We start from the raw sequence: 17,778 nt of genomic DNA, 5'->3' as shown, positions 1-17,778 counted from the left end.
GTTTTGTCACTGATAATCGCCAAAAATATTTTGCAATCTTTTTAAAATACTTGTGTATTTCCAGAAGTGCTACACATAAAAGTGGAAACGAATTTAACATTCACGTGCATAAATGGCCTTTTTGGACCCTAATCAGTCGCACTCCTCTTAATCCCGTTTATCTATGTCACTTTGGCAGATTTTAGGATTTCCTTTCTATTTGTCATATTTCACACAGAAACAGACTCTTCAGTCCAACTCAATCCATGCCAACCAGATATTCTTATCTCATCCCATTTCCCAGCATTTGGCCCATATCTCTCTAAATCCTTCTTATTCATATACCTATCCAGATGCCTTCTAAATATTGGAATTCACCACTTGACGACTTCCTCTGGCAGCTCATTCTATACACGCACCACCCTCGGTGAAAAAGTTGCTCCTTAGGTCCCTTTTAAATCTTTCTACTTTCTCCTTAAACCGATGCTTTCTAGTTTTGCACTTCTCACCCCAGGGAAAAGACCTTGTCCATTTACCCTATCCATGCAATTCATGATTTTATAAATCTCTATAAGGTCACCCCTCAGCCTCCAATGCTCCAGGGAAAAGAGCCCTAGCCTATTCAGCCTCGCCCAATAGCTCAAAACCTCCAACCCTAGCAACATCCTTGTAAATCTTTTCTGAATCCTTTCAAGTTTCACAACATCCTTCTTAAAGGAGAGAGACCATAATTGAACTCGCTACTCTAACAGTGGCCTAACAAATGTCTTGTTCAGCTGCCGCATGACCTCCCGATTCATATACACAATGCACTGACCCATAAAGGCAAGCATACCAAATGCCTTTTTCACTATCCTATCTACCTGCAACTACACTTTCAAAGAATGATGCACCTGCACTCCAAGGTCTCTTTGTTCAGCAACACTCCGCAGGGCCTTACCATTAAGGGTACAAGTCCTGTCTGATTTGCTTTACCAAACGAACACCTCACATTTATTTAAATTAAACTTCACCTACCACTTCCCAGCCCATTGGCCCAACAGATCAAGATTAGATTAGATTAGATTACTTAGTGTGGAAACAGGCCCTTTGGCCCAACAAGTCCACACCGACCCGCCGAAGCGCAACCCACCCAGACCCATTCCCCTAACACTACAGACAATTTAGCATAGCCAATTCACCTAACCCAGACATTTTTGGACTGTGGGAGGAAACCGGAGCACCCGGAGGAAACCCACGCAGACATGGGGAGAATGTACAAACTCCACACAGTCAGTCGCCTGAGGCGGGAATTGAACCCGGGTCTCTGGCGCTGTGAGGCAACAGTGCTAACTACCGTGCCGCCCAAGATCCCATCGTACTTCTTCACTGTCCACTACACCTCGAATTTTGGTGTCATTTGCAAACTTACTAACCATACCTCCTATATTCACATCCAAATCATAAACACAGTGGACCCAGCACTGATCCTTGTGCCACACAGCTAGTCACAGGCCTCCAGTCTGAAAAGCAACCCTCCACCACCATTGTTCTTTATGCCTTTTATTAATAAAACCTAGGAAATTGTATCCTTCACTAAACTTGGTGAATGTTATGCAGGTATTAGAGAGCGCGTAGGAAACATACATGAGAATGGTTCTGTGATGAGGAGCATCAGTTACAGAGAAAAGAGGCCTGGAAAACAGAAGGTTGAGAGGAGATTTAATCAAAGTATTCAAAATCATGAAGGGACTGGACACAGTAAATTGGGAGAAACTATTCCATTGATGTACAGATGGCCTAGATTTAAAGTAACTCAAAAAATAATGGAGACAATGCACTGACTGATAATGTGGGAGACAATCAACCGAGGCTTTCAAAAGGGAACTGATCATTATTTGAAAATTTCAAAATTTGAGTGCTATGAGGAGTGGTAAAAGAGGAGAATTTCTCTTTCAGAAGGCCAGCCCAAATAGCATCAGCCAAATGTATGTAACTCTACAACTCCTGACCTAAATCTCAAATTCTTGAAAAAAATCACCATGATCTTCAAGCTATTTTGAACCTACTAGTGATTAACAGGTGGAACTTGCAGAACCATTCTGCAATCCTTCCAGAGACGAATGAACCCCACAAAAAGTATAAATGAATATGATTCAAGTTAGAATGTAGAGTGTGTAAAAATATAGCAAATATCACTTTTAACAAAACCAAAATACTGCATGTGACAGAAAGCTGAAATAATTTCCCTTTCTGTATCACATTTATTAGCTGCAAACCATGTTGCTTCACTTTTGTAAAGATGCAGAGATCCCGCAAGCTGAGCTTCAAGAGTTTAATTTCTGTGACTTAAAGCCTCAACGTTCGGCCATCAGTGTTCTTCAGCAACACACGAAACTCATCTTCTACCCAAAACAAGCATTTTCCCCGGTCATGCAGCCTGGATAGATGTGTCACTTCATGTATGAGCTCCTGAGCGCAGCGTTCCTGCCACACAGTGCTGTATTGTGAGACACAAGAGGTGAGTCTGTGGAAGTCCAGCAGTTTGAACGTGAACACGGCCCGCGGCGCTGGCTTCGCTCCTGGAGACGGCTCACTGTGAGTATGACCCGGTGGGAGAGGGAGCTCACTGCCCGAGGTAACAGCCCAGACGGAGCCCTGGTAGCATTCACCCACTTCCTCCTCATCTACTGATCGAGTCTGAGCGGAGCCCCGTACGTCACCCACAGCCGCGACCTGGAACGGGAGAGGAAGTGACGTAGGGGCCGACGCAGACTTCCGGTAGCGGTTGCTGAGTGAGCTTTCCCGGTGGGCGGCCCGAAGCAGATTCACACTCACTCACTCACGGACAGAGAGAGTATTCCCCGTGAGGCCGGGGCCGGGGTCACTGTCCGAGAGCCCGGCTTCCACCACCACCACAGGGGCACTGAAGTGTCTTTGCTGCCTCCCTCGATATGGATCCCCTGGGGGCCCGCTCCCCCATCGTCGACATCCAGACTTTACCGTGTTGGGCTCACCGCCCGGAGCCGCTGCTGGAGACTGGGCTCAGCCGTGAGCTGCAGCCGGACACATCCATCTCCTCGCCTTTCCCCTACAGGAAAGACATTAACAACAAAGTTATTCTGTGGTACGTGTACACCGGCGCTTTGTTTTCCTTCTAGCTGCTGCGCCAAGCGGAGTCGGCAGGTACTTCCATCCTCGATAGCAGCTGTGAGGATTTATTATTTTTAAACTTGCAGTACCCTTCGCCAGAATTCATGTGTGTTCACCGCTTCCCCCTCCTACTGGAAGTGTTCATTGCTGATCTAATGGGATTTCCTAGACCCTGGTGCCGTTATCGGACACCCGGGGTGACTGGAAAGAATGCCAGCTCTTTTCTTTCTCAGTCGAGAGTTTCTAGTTAACACTGTACTTCCTTAGTTAAACAAACTTGTGTGATATGTTTAAGTTAAATCCATATCCATGGCATCATTTAACATTGCTCGCGAATCCAGTGATATCCAGAGGTTCATTGTCATTTTGAGCAAACGATATTGCTTTGTTTTGAAACATGTTTCATTGTTCCTTTTTCACAGTTATGTGCTGTCACCACCCGCACTCTTGTAGTCAGGTTGTATGCAACTACATACTGAATTGGGTTTTGCAACTGGTAGCAGGGGTTGAATGCCCAGCATCTCCTGTCATTTTTGATGTAGGTTAGAGAACATTAAGGTGTTACAATTCTAACTGCTTACATTACATATTCCAGTTTCTTACTGCTCGATCTTCTGTTCCTGCATCTTCTCCACTTTATATAGAGGATTACTTCCTTGGATTTCAATTATTGGGTAATTAAGTTCAATCCAATTTTATGTTTTAGGTATACTGTTGTTGGGAAATTATGAATTGATGATGCTTTCTCCTCAAACATTGATCCTTTCACAATGGCTATTGTCTCATTCCTCAGAAAATTCACTCTTGACTCTCTAACCTTGTGAAATGTCTTCAGTGTCCTTCGATGTGTTATTACCTATCAAATCAGTATTAACTTGTCCTACAACTTCAAACTCTTTTTTTTCAAATTGGGTTTCCATCTTCATAAGTTGTGAATTACATTGAATGCAATATATGATTTTCCAGTCATCCTTGTTGGCTGAAATGTTTGCAACTTTGCAACCTTATTGTTTTTGTAGTCATACCATTTCTTGCCAGCTGACCACAAGATCCAGGTCAATATCTCCAAAACATTGGAAATTTACAGTTGGAGTAAAAACATAGATATACAAAATAAGTTCTTTTAAAAAACCTCATTTTAATGTTAAACTCTTAATCGCCCTTTTATTAAAATTCATTTCTGCGTTTTAATGTTTTAAAACCCTATGCAGTGCACAGTTCAGCAGCAGGAACTTTACATCTTGTTGCTACCATCTGATATGTCTATTGTTTTTATTTATTGACAATACTTTTGCTGGTGGGGCAGGTCACCTTGACCTTACTATGTAAAAAGTAGCTGAAATCCATCCTATATGCAATTCATTGTTTTTGTTAAGTGTCCTGTTGTTGGTGGTTAAACGTATTGAGCTGTGATTACTTCACTTCCTTGTTTCTACACTTAAATTGTGCAGTTTCTGTGTGGGGTGGCTGTAACCATTTAACTTCCAAATGCTTTTCCTCTTCAAGTGCAACAGATCCCTCTTTCATTTGTGTCTTTCCCTATCACTTCTCAGATCTTGCTAGAACTGCTTGTATGACCTTTTGCTAACCTTGTATATTATTTGATCTCTACCACTTTACTGAACTCCTCCATTCTTTCTAAAAACGTGACCTATGGCTTACTACTTTAATGAATTCTCACTTGAATGGCTTTGACCATCCTAGACAATTCATCAAGATTCAATCCAAGCATTCGGAAATGTGGATCATTTTCTGGACACTTTGCAAGACCTGGTTTGGATGTTTAATTACACCCTAGTGTTTGCTTTACTGTTCGGATGGTGATAATAGCAAGCAACACAAGTTGCCCTTTCAAGTGTAGGTTCTTCATCCAGGCATATTGAAGCGTATGAAATGTCTAGGCAGTGGTTTATTCCTCTTTTGGCGAATTACTGGGCTGGTTTCATTTTACTGGCTTTTTCTGTTAAGTTTTCTCCCTGTTTTAGCTTAGTGACTGAATTTGTCTCTTCTCACTATTGTCAGCTGTGGCCTCATCATCACAATATCATCTGAGCCACAGCGTTCTATGTTCAAGCCTCACATCACGACCTGAAGAAACAAAAGTAGGCTGACACTCCCATGCAGTTCTGATGAAGTACTGCACTGTAACAGGGCTCATCTTTCAGATGAGATGTTAAAGGGAGGCCACCTGCCTATTTGGGTCAAAAGATCTAATGGCAGAGGAGATGTCCTCAATGCCCTGGCTATTTACTTATCCTGGGTGTAAGTTTGCTTGCTGAGATGGAAGGCTTGTTTTCATATGTTTCGTCACTGTACTAGGTAACCTTATCAGTGAACCTCCAGTGAAGCGCTGGTGGTATGTCCCACTTTCTATTTGTGTCCTGGTATTTTTGAGTGATGTCATTTACAGTTCTTTTTCTCAGAGGATGGTAGATGGGGTCCAAGTTGATGTGTTTGTTAATAGAGTTCCGGTTGCAATGCTATGCTTGAAGGAATTCTCATGCATGTCTCTGTTTGGCTTGTCATAGGATAGATGTGTTGTCCCAGTCAAAGTGGTGTCCTTCTTCATCTGTATGTAAGGATACTCGTGATAGTGGGTCATTGTCTTTTTGTGGCGAGTTAACGTTCATGTATCCCAGTGGCTAGTTTTCTGTCTGTTTGTGCCTTACCACCCACTTCACATTCAATAACAAGACCTACAAACAAATCAACAGGTCACGCATGGGATCACCAATATCAGAGTTCTTAGCAAAAGTAGTTATGCAAAGATTCGAAAAACAACGCTTTCAACTATCCACCCCACATTTTGGGTCCACTACATGGATGACATTTTTGTTGTCATCAAACTAAACATTTTAGAGGAAATCTACAACGCCATCAATCATATCCTCACTGGCATAAAATTCACAGAAGAGGAGAAGAACTGCAACAAACTGCCGCTCCCAGATGTCACAGTAGAGCGAGCACTCAATGGAGAACTTCAAAACTGCATCTACAGGAAAACAACACACACGGACCAAATACTTAACTATGGAAGCAATCATCCCAACACCCACAAATGAAGCTGCGTTATTTCATCGAGCCACCACGCACTGCAGCACTGAGGAGCAATGAAGAGCAGAAGAGAAATACCTATAGAGTATATTCAAGAAGAACATGTACCCAATAAACACAGTTGGCCAATTCCTCAGCAACAAATCCAAACAATGCACCCAGAAACCCTAGCTACTTTACCCTACATCAAAGACATCTCTGAAATGACCTCCAGACTATTCAGACCTCTTGGCATCATGGGAGCCCACAAACCTATTAACACCCTTAAGCAACGGCTAATGAACTTAAAAGACCCTATACAAACAACAAGTGAAGCAAATGTCATTTACAAAATATCTTGCAAGGGCTATAACAAATACAACATCAGACAAACAGGCAGAAAACTAGCCACCAGGATACATGATATCAACTAGCCACAAAAAGACGTGACCCACTATCACTAGTATCCTTAGATGAGGAAAGACACTACTTCGACTGGGACAAGCCAAACAGAAACACGCACGACAATTTCTAGAAGCATGGCATTACAACCAGAACTCTGTGAATAAACATACCAATTTGGACCCCATCTACCATCCTCTGAGGAAATGACATCACCCACCTAAAGAAATCAAGACACATAAATAGAAAGTGGGACAGAACACTAGCGCTTCATTAGAGGCTCACTGATGTTACCTAGTATGGTGACAAAACGTCTGGAAACAAACCTTCCAGCTCAGCGAGCAAACAAACATCCAGAACCTCAACTGAGCTACCAATCGCCTTAAAAATCGCTTAATTATTTAATCTTTAATCAACATCACAAAACAGATTGCCTGGTCATTTTCACATTGGTTGTGGGAATTTGCTGAATGAGAATTGGCTGCTGTATTTCTTACAGGATAATTCAATGTACTTTATTGACTGTAAAGCACTTGGACATACAAACAAAGTGCTGTTGAGCATATCTGAACTTAAAAAGCAAAACACAGCATCTGTGGAGAGAGTCAGTCTTTCAAATCCAATAACTTCAAAATTCTTTAGATGTCTTGTTCATGGTGAAAAGTGCTGTATAACTAAATCACATTTTTTATATCAGCATAATTAAACTGCACTAACACCAAATAAAGACTGACTATTTTAGTAAAGCATTCTGGTATTGTAATAGGAAATCTAGATTCTAAAAAGCACTATTTGATGGGAAAATCCCCTGTCATTGTCAAGTCTGGTCATGCTGTTGCCACTGCAGATGATCAATGTATTAAGAGCAGATGGTGTTACCTCGATATAAAAGGCCTGTTAGACAAATTACTTTGTTGAATTAACAAATGTTGGCACAAGCTGTGTGCCGATTATTAATCTTTAAACCCCAGTGAGATATTCAGCTGTCGAACAGCACAGTTATTTTCTTGATTATGTATTTTGCTTAATGAAATATTCAAATATAATGAGCATTATTTGACTTGCTGTGCAGGATTGTTCCCTACATGAAAAATAACTTTTGTAGTGTATCTTAATCAAAAGTTTGATACTGAAGAGAGTTGGGCTAAAATGTTTCTCAATTGATTGCAGGTGGTTTTCCAAAATAACATCTGTTACTTGCGGTGGTGAATGATGTTTGGATTGGGGGCTGACATGGGTTGTTAACTAAATTCTATTAGTAAGGTTGTTTATAACATCTTGTATAATTGTAAGAAGTTACGACAGGAACTGGCCAATTTGGGTGTGATGTTAGGGCCAGTGATTTTCTCCATATAAATACCATTGGCAAAACTCATTTGATATTCATTTCATGTACACTTTGATATTCCTCTTTCAAGCAGCTTTCTAATTAGAATCTTTGCACACAGTACAACAAAATTGGTTGTGGCACAGAATTCAATTTTCAAGCTTATCCCTTTGAACATTTTTCTGATCCTTCATCACTGTCCTGCTGACCGCTGGAAATGAGTGCACTATTTCCTGCGATAAACTTGCATAATCTTGCAGACCTTAATTTCACTTCTCGGTTCTTACGGAAAAAAAATTGTCAATTCTTAAACTTTTCTTGATAAGTATAAACTCCTTCATTGTAGTATAATGGTGAAATTACACTACATCTTTTTTTGTAATTGCATTTTCCTTCCTACAATGGATTACCCAAGTGTGTACAGTATTCGAATTGTAAACTAATCGGAGCATTTTACAAGTTATGTTTTTGCTTTTGTATTCAGTGTGTAGATAGAAAACCAATGATTTTATTTGCCTTTTTATTCATTCCTGCCTCTCATGACCTCCACGTGCATTCAAAGGTCATTTTGCTGCACCTTGGGTCCATTGCTTCCCTTTATTCACAATTTATCAGGAAATTGCAACTAGCTAGTTTGTCAGTGGCTGTCTGTAATCTTTCATAGTTTTAATTGCAATTTGCCAACAAAGTCTCCATATTTGATTTGAATAGCACAAATTGATATTCTCTGAATAAATTCAGATGATATATACAAGTGTTAGTTAATAACTGAAGTCATAGTGCAGTGTCTGGTGAAAAGCCACTTAGTACATCTTTCTGTTCTAAGTTCCCTTATTCCTACTCTTCAACCAGTCTGTATTCATGTGATCACAATCCCCATTATTTCTTAAATTGTCACAAAAGTTGTATTTATATGCTGCCTGAACATAAAAAAGCATTCCAACATGTTGCAGTATATGTGTAGTATCATGCTAGTGCAGATGAACTCATTCAGGATTCAGTCGATAAACTGAGATTTGGATAAACAAGCTATCTAACTTAAACATGCTATAATAATCTAGCAGCATTATTTTATAAGTACAGTCCCGTTTTTGATAATGTCTGCTTTTTGTAAATTATATCATACAGAGTTGTTCACAGTATGTAGTTGAACAAGTTACACTTTTTCACCTGGAGCACCCAGGACTTTGGTAGAGAATGAGAGTGGGAGAGTGTGCTGTTTAATGCCTTTTTTTAAGGGTGATAAGAAACACTTAGTACCTGAAGCTAAAAATCACACAACACCAGGTTATAGTCCAACAGGTTTAATTGGAAGCACACTAGCTTTCGGAGCGACGCTCCTTCAGCGTCGCTCCGAAAGCTAGTGTGCTTCCAATTAAACCTGTTGGACTATAACCTGGTGTTGTGTGATTTTTAACTTCGTACACCCCAGTCCAACACCGGCATTTCCAAATCATTAGTACCTGAACACACTGTGCCTTTGTCTCACTATGCTGCACCCTGTCAGTGGGTGGCCTTGGTCCCATTGTCTGATAGTCCCCGCTAAATCTTTGTCTTCCAGACTCTCTCAATGTTTGTAAAACCAACCTGTTCTCTCCAATGTTAGTCATTTCAATATATTTTGTTTGGAATCCATTGTTTTGTAATGTCTTTATGAAAGACTTGGGATTGTTTGCTATATGAAAAAGCTGAATGTTTTTTGACATTGTTTAATAATTAAATCCTAAATGTTCAGCTGCATTGCCATGAAAAACTTCCAATCATTTGCTAAAGGCTTGCTGCTGGAGCACTGAAAATGTTCGAACTTGCAGAATGCCAGAGGCATGGACAGAGAGATGATGCTCCCACTACAGGGAGAGACTAGGACCTGAGGGCACAGCATCAAAAAAGGATGACCATTTAGAACTGAGATGAGAAATTTCTTCAGTGATGAATCTGTCGCACTCAAATCACTCGGTATCTTTGAGATAGGCTGGAGAATGGGGTTGAAAAACACATCGAATGGTGGTGCAGACTTGATGAGTTGAATCGCCCAATTCTGCTCTGTTATCTTATGGTCTTGTTGCTGTTTAAAAAAAAGTGGTGTGATTGATAGCAAGCAAGATAGCTGTCAAGTGTGGGAAGATATCAATGATTGCTACATCAAGTGGATATCTATGGATGAAGAGCCAAAGGGTTGATTTAAACTGGATAGCTTTTATTCAGCCAGCACAGGGGTAATAGTCAGGCCTTCATCTGTGCCAAATACTTTCAAAGTTTGTGCCTCATGTTAATTTTGAGGTATAAATTATTCTCCTCCCCCATTTTTGGAAGGGTCTTTCCCTCTCCCTCAATACTTGATAAAATGATTGCCTTTAATTTGTTAGGAATGTTCATGAGTTGCTTCACAACTGAAGAGAGATTAGCCTTGGCTCTTTTGTGCATGTGTGTGTGTGGCAGTGGTCAGGAACGGAAAGCATGGTAAATGGTTAAGCTCTCAGCCTTTTGAGGGATATGAGTAAGGGTAAAAGATAGAAGTGGGTAGGTAGAGTGTTTGAGACGAAGGCCAAGATTTTAAAAGTTCTGGTCATGTCAATTGAGGTTGATGGAACAAAAGTCCCCGATGACCTCGTGTGAGCAATGGTAAACTGGGAACATATGACTGGAGAAGGCTGCAGATGCAAGATGAATCTAGTCCTGGAGTCTTTGACTTTGAATTTGGCACATGAGGAACAGAAGAGTCAGTCTAATTGGGCAAGGATGGGGGTAATGGACAGTCAAAGCTTAGATCAGGATGCAGTCTTTCATCTACAACAAACATTTTACAAACTGGAACCGATGGGACCAGGAGTGTGCCAGTTGATCAACTGTTCCAGCTGATCGAGAAGTTTGCAAAACTGCAGTAAACTCTAGCCAAACGAAGCTTCTAAGCTGGTTTATCAAGAATGCCACTTGATAATGTCCTCGTTAAAACTAAGTATGTAGTACTTTTGAATTTTTATTCAGTCACAAGCTTGTCAAACAAGTCTTTATGAAACAGTGCATTACAAGTTGATCCTCTTCAAACAATTTTGAGATCAAAATGTAATCTTTTTGAAGGTATACAAAATTTCTAATCAAGGCAGGTGTTTTGAAGTTTAGGAGTAAACAGGTATCTATTGCCTTCATTAGCTCAGCTTCCAACTCAGCATTGTTTCCAGCTTAATGTTAGAAAAAAGTGAAGTTATCATTATTGTTTTCTGCTGACAAACTCTGCTCCATTGTTGGTGCTGTTTGTTTGTACACCTGCCTAAGTTCTCTCAACAACAAATTACTTGATTACATCTGGGCATCCAGTTCATAACCCAAAGCTGCCCGCTTCATAAAGACTACCTTGTTTGACCTAAGTTTCTGCCTTCTTCCTGTACTTCATGTTATAATGTTGTGGATCTTTCTGAGTTCCGATACTCATCCTCTCACTCACTCTCTGTTACCCCTGGAGTCATGTTACAACGCATCCTTCATTGCCCACACCATCTCCTTTCTTATATCCTTGCTGGCACTCTGTACTAGTCATTACCTTGTCCAAATTCAAGAGGTCAGGTTTGATATATGCATTGAGAACTAAGCTATCCCTCCATCACCTATCTTGACCTTTCTGTTCTCTCTCTGGTCTAAGCTTGGAAGAGCTGCAATTTTCATTAGCTACAGGTTTCATCTTTGTCCCTGAAGCATAAACAGCAGCCTGAAAGTTGATTCTATTCCCTCCTGAACAACTGCTCTTAACTGGTTGGGGTCATACATAGCACAAAGGAAGATGGTTGTGATTGGTGGAAGTCAGTCATCGTAGCTGCAGGACATCGCCATAGTGCTCCTTAGGGTGGTGTCCTAGCCCCAGCCATCTTCAGCTGTTTCATCAATGACCTTTCCTCCATCCCCACCTGAACTGAGGATATACACGAATTGTTATACAATTTGCACCATTGGTGATGAATGTGATACTGAAGCAGTTCATGTCCAAATGCAACAAAACTTCGACAATATCCAGATTTGAACTGACTGGTGGCAAATAATATGACTATCGCTAATAAGACAGAGTCTAAGTATCTAACCTGTCGATATCCTGGGTTTACCATTGACCAGAAACTGAACTAGTCTTATAATTATTGACTTAAAAAAGGCAGGTTGGAGGCTAGAAATGTTGGATTAATTCACCACCTGCTTTTCCAAAGCTTGTCCGCCATCTACAAGGCACAAGTGGTGGAATTGTTCCCACTTACTGGATCCAGGACAAAACAGCCTGCTTGATTAGCACCACGTCTACAAACAATCACTCTCTACATCACTGACACTCAGTAGCAGCAGTATGCACCATCAATAGAATCAATGCAGAAATTCACTAAGGCTCCTAGGGTGGTATGCTGGCTCAGTGGTTACCACTGCTGCCTCACAGCACCAGGGTCCCAGGTTCAATTCCAGCTTGGGTGACTGTCTGTCTGTGTGGATTTTGCACATTCTCCCCGTGTTTGCGTGGGTTTCCTCCCACAAGTCCAAAGATGTGCAGGTCAGGTGAATTGGCCATGCTAAATTGCCCATCATGTTAGGTGCATTATCCAGAGGGAAATGGGATTGGGTGGGTTACTCTTCGGAGGGTCGGTGTGGACTTGTTGGGCCAAAGGGCCTGTACACTGTAGGGAATCTAATCTTTACGGACCACCTTCCAAACTCAACCACTGCAATCTGTACACAATAACAACAGATATGTGGGAACACCATCATTTGCAAGTCCCCCTTCAATTCACTCATCATTCTGACTTGGAAATATGTTGCTGTTCCTTCATTGTTATAGGGTTAAAATTCTGGAACTTCCTCTCTTTTAGCATTGTAGTTCTCGCAAATAGACTGCAGCAGTTTAAGAAGGCAGTTCACCTTTTAGCATTTAGAGCTGACCAGTAAATACTGGACCAGCCACCAGCACCCATATCTCATTAATGAATAAAGTAAAAGTGTTATTCAATCTTTCCGCACCTGAACTTGATTTAAATGGAGATTTTATCCATATGCTGTCTTATCACAGAGTTGACGTACTTCTGTCTCGGTTAGCTGGCTTGCATTTTTCCCTGTTCTAGCTCATCACCTGCTGAAACCCTTAGCCATCCTGCTATCTTCAACTTTCATGATTGACAGGATTTGAATAAGCTGAAATTTGTTATCCTGTCCTGCACCAAGTCATCTATGACTTGCCTGACCCTCATTAGCCACTGGTTTTACATAGGTCTCAAATTTAAGTGGCATCCATATGATTAAATCTGTCAAACTTGCTCCTCTCTTACCTTCTTTAACTGTACAAACACCCAATGACTGCATTCCTCCACCTTTGGTGCTTCCTCTATGCTCTTTACCTCTTTAGAACAATGCCTTTGACTGTGTGGGTGTTGTTTGAAACTCATTTCCTCAATTATTTTGACTCTTCTCCCTCTCATCTTTCAACAGCTTCCATAAAACTTATCTCTTTCCTTATAATCAGGAGACAGAGGGTGGTGACGGAGGGTTGCTTTTCAGACTGGAGGCCAGTGACCAGCGATGTGCTACAAGGATCAGTGCTGGGTCGACTGCTTTTTGTCATTTATGTGAATGATTTGGACGTGAGCATAGGAGGTATGGTTAGTAAGTTAGCAGATGACACCAAAGCTGGAGGTGTAGTGAACAGTTGAAGAAGGTTACCTCAGAGTACAACTGGACCTTGATCAGATGGACAGGAGTGCCAAAGAGTGGCAGATGGAGTTTAATTCATATAAACGTGAGGTGCTGCATTTTGGAAAGGCAAATCGGGGCAGAATTTATACACTTAATGGTAAGGTCCTAGGGCAGGGGTGGGGAACCTGTGGCCTTCGAGTCCATTGTGTGCGTGACCTTTTGAATGAATCCAAATTTTGCTGAAGAAATCTTTTATTTTTTATTAATGATTTTTCGTCCTTTATTATTTTTATTTTAATCTTAAAATAAATGTATTTAAAACACCAAAGAGCAAAAGAAAATTCAATGAAATAATCCTCACAGACTGACCACCACAATTAAAAAAAAATGTGAATTTTGAAGAATATATAATTGAAGTTTCTTGGATGTGGCTTTATTAGATTACAACTAACATAATGCGGCCTTCCAAAATGAAAAGGTTCCCCACCTCTGTCCTAGGGAGTGTTGATGAACAAAGAAACCTTGGAGTGCAAGTTCATAGTTCCTTGAAAGTAGAGTTGCAGGTTAGTGAAGGTGGCCTTTGGTATGCTCTCCTTTGTTGGCCAGTGCACTGCATATAGTAGTTGTGAGGTTATGTTGCGGCTGTACAGGATGTTGGTTAGGCCACTTTTGGAATACTGTGTTCAATTCTGGTCTCTCTGCTATTGGAAGGATGTTGTGTAACTTGAAAGAGTTCAGAAAAGGTTTACAAGGATATTACCAGGATTGGAGGGCTTGAGCTATGGACAGAGGATGAATAGACAAGGGCTATTTTCCCTAGGGTGTGGGAGGCTGTGGGGTAACCTTTATAGAGGATTATAAAATCATGAGCAGCATAGTTAGGGTGAATAGCCATGGTGTTTTCCCCAGAAGTCCAAAACTAGATTTAATTTGAGAAGGGAAAGATTTAAGAGATAGAAGGAGCAAATTTTCACACAGGGTGATGCATGTATGGAATGAGTTGCCAGAGGAAGTGGTAGAGGCTAGTACAACTTCATCATTTATAGAGTCATAGAGATGTACAGCATGGAAACAGATTCCTTGGTCCAACTTGTCCCTGCTGACCAGATATCCTCACCTAATCTAATCCTATTTGCCAGCACTTGGCCCATATCCCACTAAACCCTTCCGATTCATATACCCATCCAGATCCCTTTTAAATGTTATAATTGTACCAGCCCCCATAACGTCCTCTGGCACCTCATCTTGGTGGTTACCTGAATAGGAAGAGTTTAGAGAAGAGATAGGGGCTTTGTGCTGGCAAATGGGGCTAGATTAATTTAGGGTATCTGGTGAGCAGGGACGAGTTGGACCGAAGGGTCTGTTTCCATGCTGTACTGTTCTGTGACTCTATGACCTCTTCCTTTTGGCTAGTGCAAATTTGTTGTGTGATTGGATGCTGGCAAAAAAAAGATTAGGAGAGTTTTAGTGACAGGTACTCAATTGTAAGAGAAAGTGGCAGGCATTTCTCTGACAACAAACAAGACTCTGATATGTTGCTACCCTGGTGCCAGGGTTAGGGATATCTCCAAGCAGCAGCAGAGCATTCTGAAGAGCAAGGGTGAACGTCTAGCATTTGTGGTATTTGTTAGCACCAACAACATGGGTTAAAAGATAATGTCCTGAAACAGGAATTGAGAGAGTTGGGTAGTAGATTAAAGAGGATTATTGATATTGTAATCTTTTGAATACTTCCAGTGCTTGTGCTAAGAATAGAAAGATAGGTCAGATGAACACATGGCTAAAGGGATCACGTAGGAGGGAGGGCTTTAGAGTTTTGGATCATTGAGATAGTTTGTGGGGCAGTTGAGTCCCACAATGGGCCCAATATTTTTGTTGGGAGGTCTGCTCATGCTGTTGGGGAGGTTTTAAACTAGTTTGGCAGGTGGGTTGGGCACAGCAGATGTAAACTCGAGCATAGTTTAGTCAGATCTAGAAAAAATACTGGGACGGTCCTGTACGTGGAAAAGACATGAGCATAAGGCATATAGGAGAGCAGTAAAGCTAAATTGTGTCCAATATAAGGTGTCTGAGTAGTAAGGTGAATGAACTTGGAGCGTTGATCAGCATGTGGGAATATTAAATTGTTGTAGTCACACTCAGCGACATAATTGAAGAAAGGGCAGGACTATAGTTCCAGAGAGTGGTGTCACAGATCAACAGGGTAGTGAAGAAGGCGTTGGGCATGCTTGCCTTCGTGAGTCAGAGCACTGAATGCAAGCATTGGGATGTCATATTACAGCTGTACAAGACATTGGTAAGACCACTTTTGGAGTACTGCATACAATTCTGGTCACTCTGCTGTAGGGAAGATGTTATTAAACTGGAAAGGGTGCAAAAAAGATTTACATGGATGTGATGGAGACTGGAAAGTTTGAGTTGCAAGGAGATGTTAGGCTGGGACGTTATCCCTGGAATGTAGGAGGCTGAGGGGTGACCTTATACAGGTTTATGAAATCATGAGGGGCATAAATAAGGTGAATACCAAGGTTTTTTCCTCAGGATAGAAACATCCTGGATAGAAGTAACCTTTGCAAGCCGGATCGGGAGTCTCGCATGGTGTGTTGCCTACCCTGTGCCAGGGTTCGGGACATCTCTGACCGGCTTGAAAGGATATTGGAGCGGGAAGGGGAGGATCCAGTTGTTGTGGTCAACGTTGGGACTAACAACATAGGCAAAGCTAGGGTGGAGGACCTGTTTGGGGATTATCGAGCACTAGGAAGGAAATTGCAGTACAGGTCCTCAAGGGTCATAATCTCCCGATTACTGCCCAAGCCACGTGCCAATTGGCATAGGGATAAGAAAATTAGGGAAGTAAACACGTGGCAAAGGGATTGGTGTGGGAAAGAGGGATTCCACTTCATGGGGCATTGGCATCAATTTTGGAACCGGAGGGATCTGTACCGTTGGGACGATCGCCACCTGAACCAATCAGGTACCAATGTTCTAGCGAAGAGGATAAATAGGATGGTCAGTAGGACTTTAAACTTCTGAGTTGGGGGGAAGGGAAAGTGAAAGCGACAGGGAGTATGGAGGTAAATGGCAAGATAAGCAGCAGGATAGCATGTTTCCAGGCGGATTTAAAATTGAGGCAGACTGAGAATACAGTAAAAAGCAAGGATAACTTAGGACATATGACTTCCAACATCTCTAATGATAAGGAAGTTAGCATTAAGGCACTTTACCTGAATGCTCGTAACAATTATAACAAAGCCGATGAACTAATGGCACAGATAATAGTGAATGATTATGATGTAGTAGGCATCACAGAGACTTGGTTACAGGGGGGTCAGGACTGGCAGTTAAACCTCCATGGTCTTTCAACTTATCGAACAGACAGAGAGGTGGGCAGAGGGGGTGGGGTTGCCTTGTTAGTTAAGAACAAAATTAAATCTATGATATTGAATGACATAGCGTCGGATGATGTGGAGTCTGTGTGGGTGGAATTGAGGAACCACAAAGGCAAAAAAAAACATAATTGGAGTTGTGTATAGACCCCCTAACAGTGGTCAGGACCAGGGACATAACATGTACCGGGAAATAGAGAAGGCATGTCAGAAAGGCAAGGTTACATTGATCATGGGAGACTTCAATATGCAGGTGGACTGGGTAAATAATGTTGCTAGTGGATCTAAAGAAAGGGAATTCATGGAATGCTTACAGGATGGCTTTTTGGAACAGCTTGTCATGGAGCCCACAAGAGAGCAGGCTATTCTGGACCTAATGCTTTGCAATGAACCAGACTCTATAAAAGATCTTAAAATAAGGGAACCCTTAGGAAGTAGCGACCATAATATGGTAGAGTACAGTCTGGAGTTTGAAAGGGAGAAGGAAAAATCGGATGTAATGGTGTTACAGTTAAATAAAGGTAATTATGAGGGCATGAGAGAGGAACTGACTAAAATAGACTGGAAGCAAAGGCTAACCGGGAAGACAGTAGAGCAAAAATGGCAGGAGTTTATAGGTATAATTGAGGACACTGTACAGAGATTCATTCCCAAGAAAAGAAAGATTAACCGGGGAGGGATTAGACAACCTTGGCTGACAAAGGAAGTCAGGAAATGTATTAAAGAAAAAGAGAGATCCTATAAAATGGCTAAGAACAGTGGGAAATCAGAAGATTGGGAAGGATACAAAAGCAAACAGAAGATAACAAAGAGTGTAATAAGAAATGAGAGGATCAAATATGAAGGCAGGCTAGCCAGTAATAT

General features: G+C 41.5%; 2 protein-coding genes across 3 annotated transcripts in view; one reads left to right on the top strand and one right to left on the bottom strand.

The window, feature by feature from the left end:
- The window catches only part of wdr3 (WD repeat domain 3), a 63,298-nt gene extending 62,534 nt beyond the window's left edge, over window positions 1-764 (bottom strand). Inside the window, exon 1 of the mRNA XM_043701531.1 lies at window positions 741-764. Coding sequence (XP_043557466.1) covers window positions 741-764 — 24 coding nt within the window. The remainder of the gene's footprint in view (window positions 1-740) is intronic.
- Window positions 765-1,841: 1,077 nt separating this feature from the next.
- Window positions 1,842-17,778, top strand: part of gdap2 (ganglioside induced differentiation associated protein 2) — a 75,060-nt gene continuing 59,123 nt past the window's right edge. For both annotated transcript variants that reach the window (XM_043700939.1, XM_043700940.1), the window contains exon 1: window positions 1,842-3,085. In XM_043700939.1, coding sequence (XP_043556874.1) covers window positions 2,913-3,085 — 173 coding nt within the window. In that variant the 5' untranslated portion in view covers window positions 1,842-2,912. The remainder of the gene's footprint in view (window positions 3,086-17,778) is intronic.

Source organism: Chiloscyllium plagiosum, chromosome 12, assembly GCF_004010195.1.
Source record: "Chiloscyllium plagiosum isolate BGI_BamShark_2017 chromosome 12, ASM401019v2, whole genome shotgun sequence".
Classification (NCBI taxonomy): Eukaryota; Metazoa; Chordata; class Chondrichthyes; order Orectolobiformes; family Hemiscylliidae; genus Chiloscyllium; species Chiloscyllium plagiosum.
This window is presented reverse-complemented; position numbering and strand designations above follow the sequence as displayed.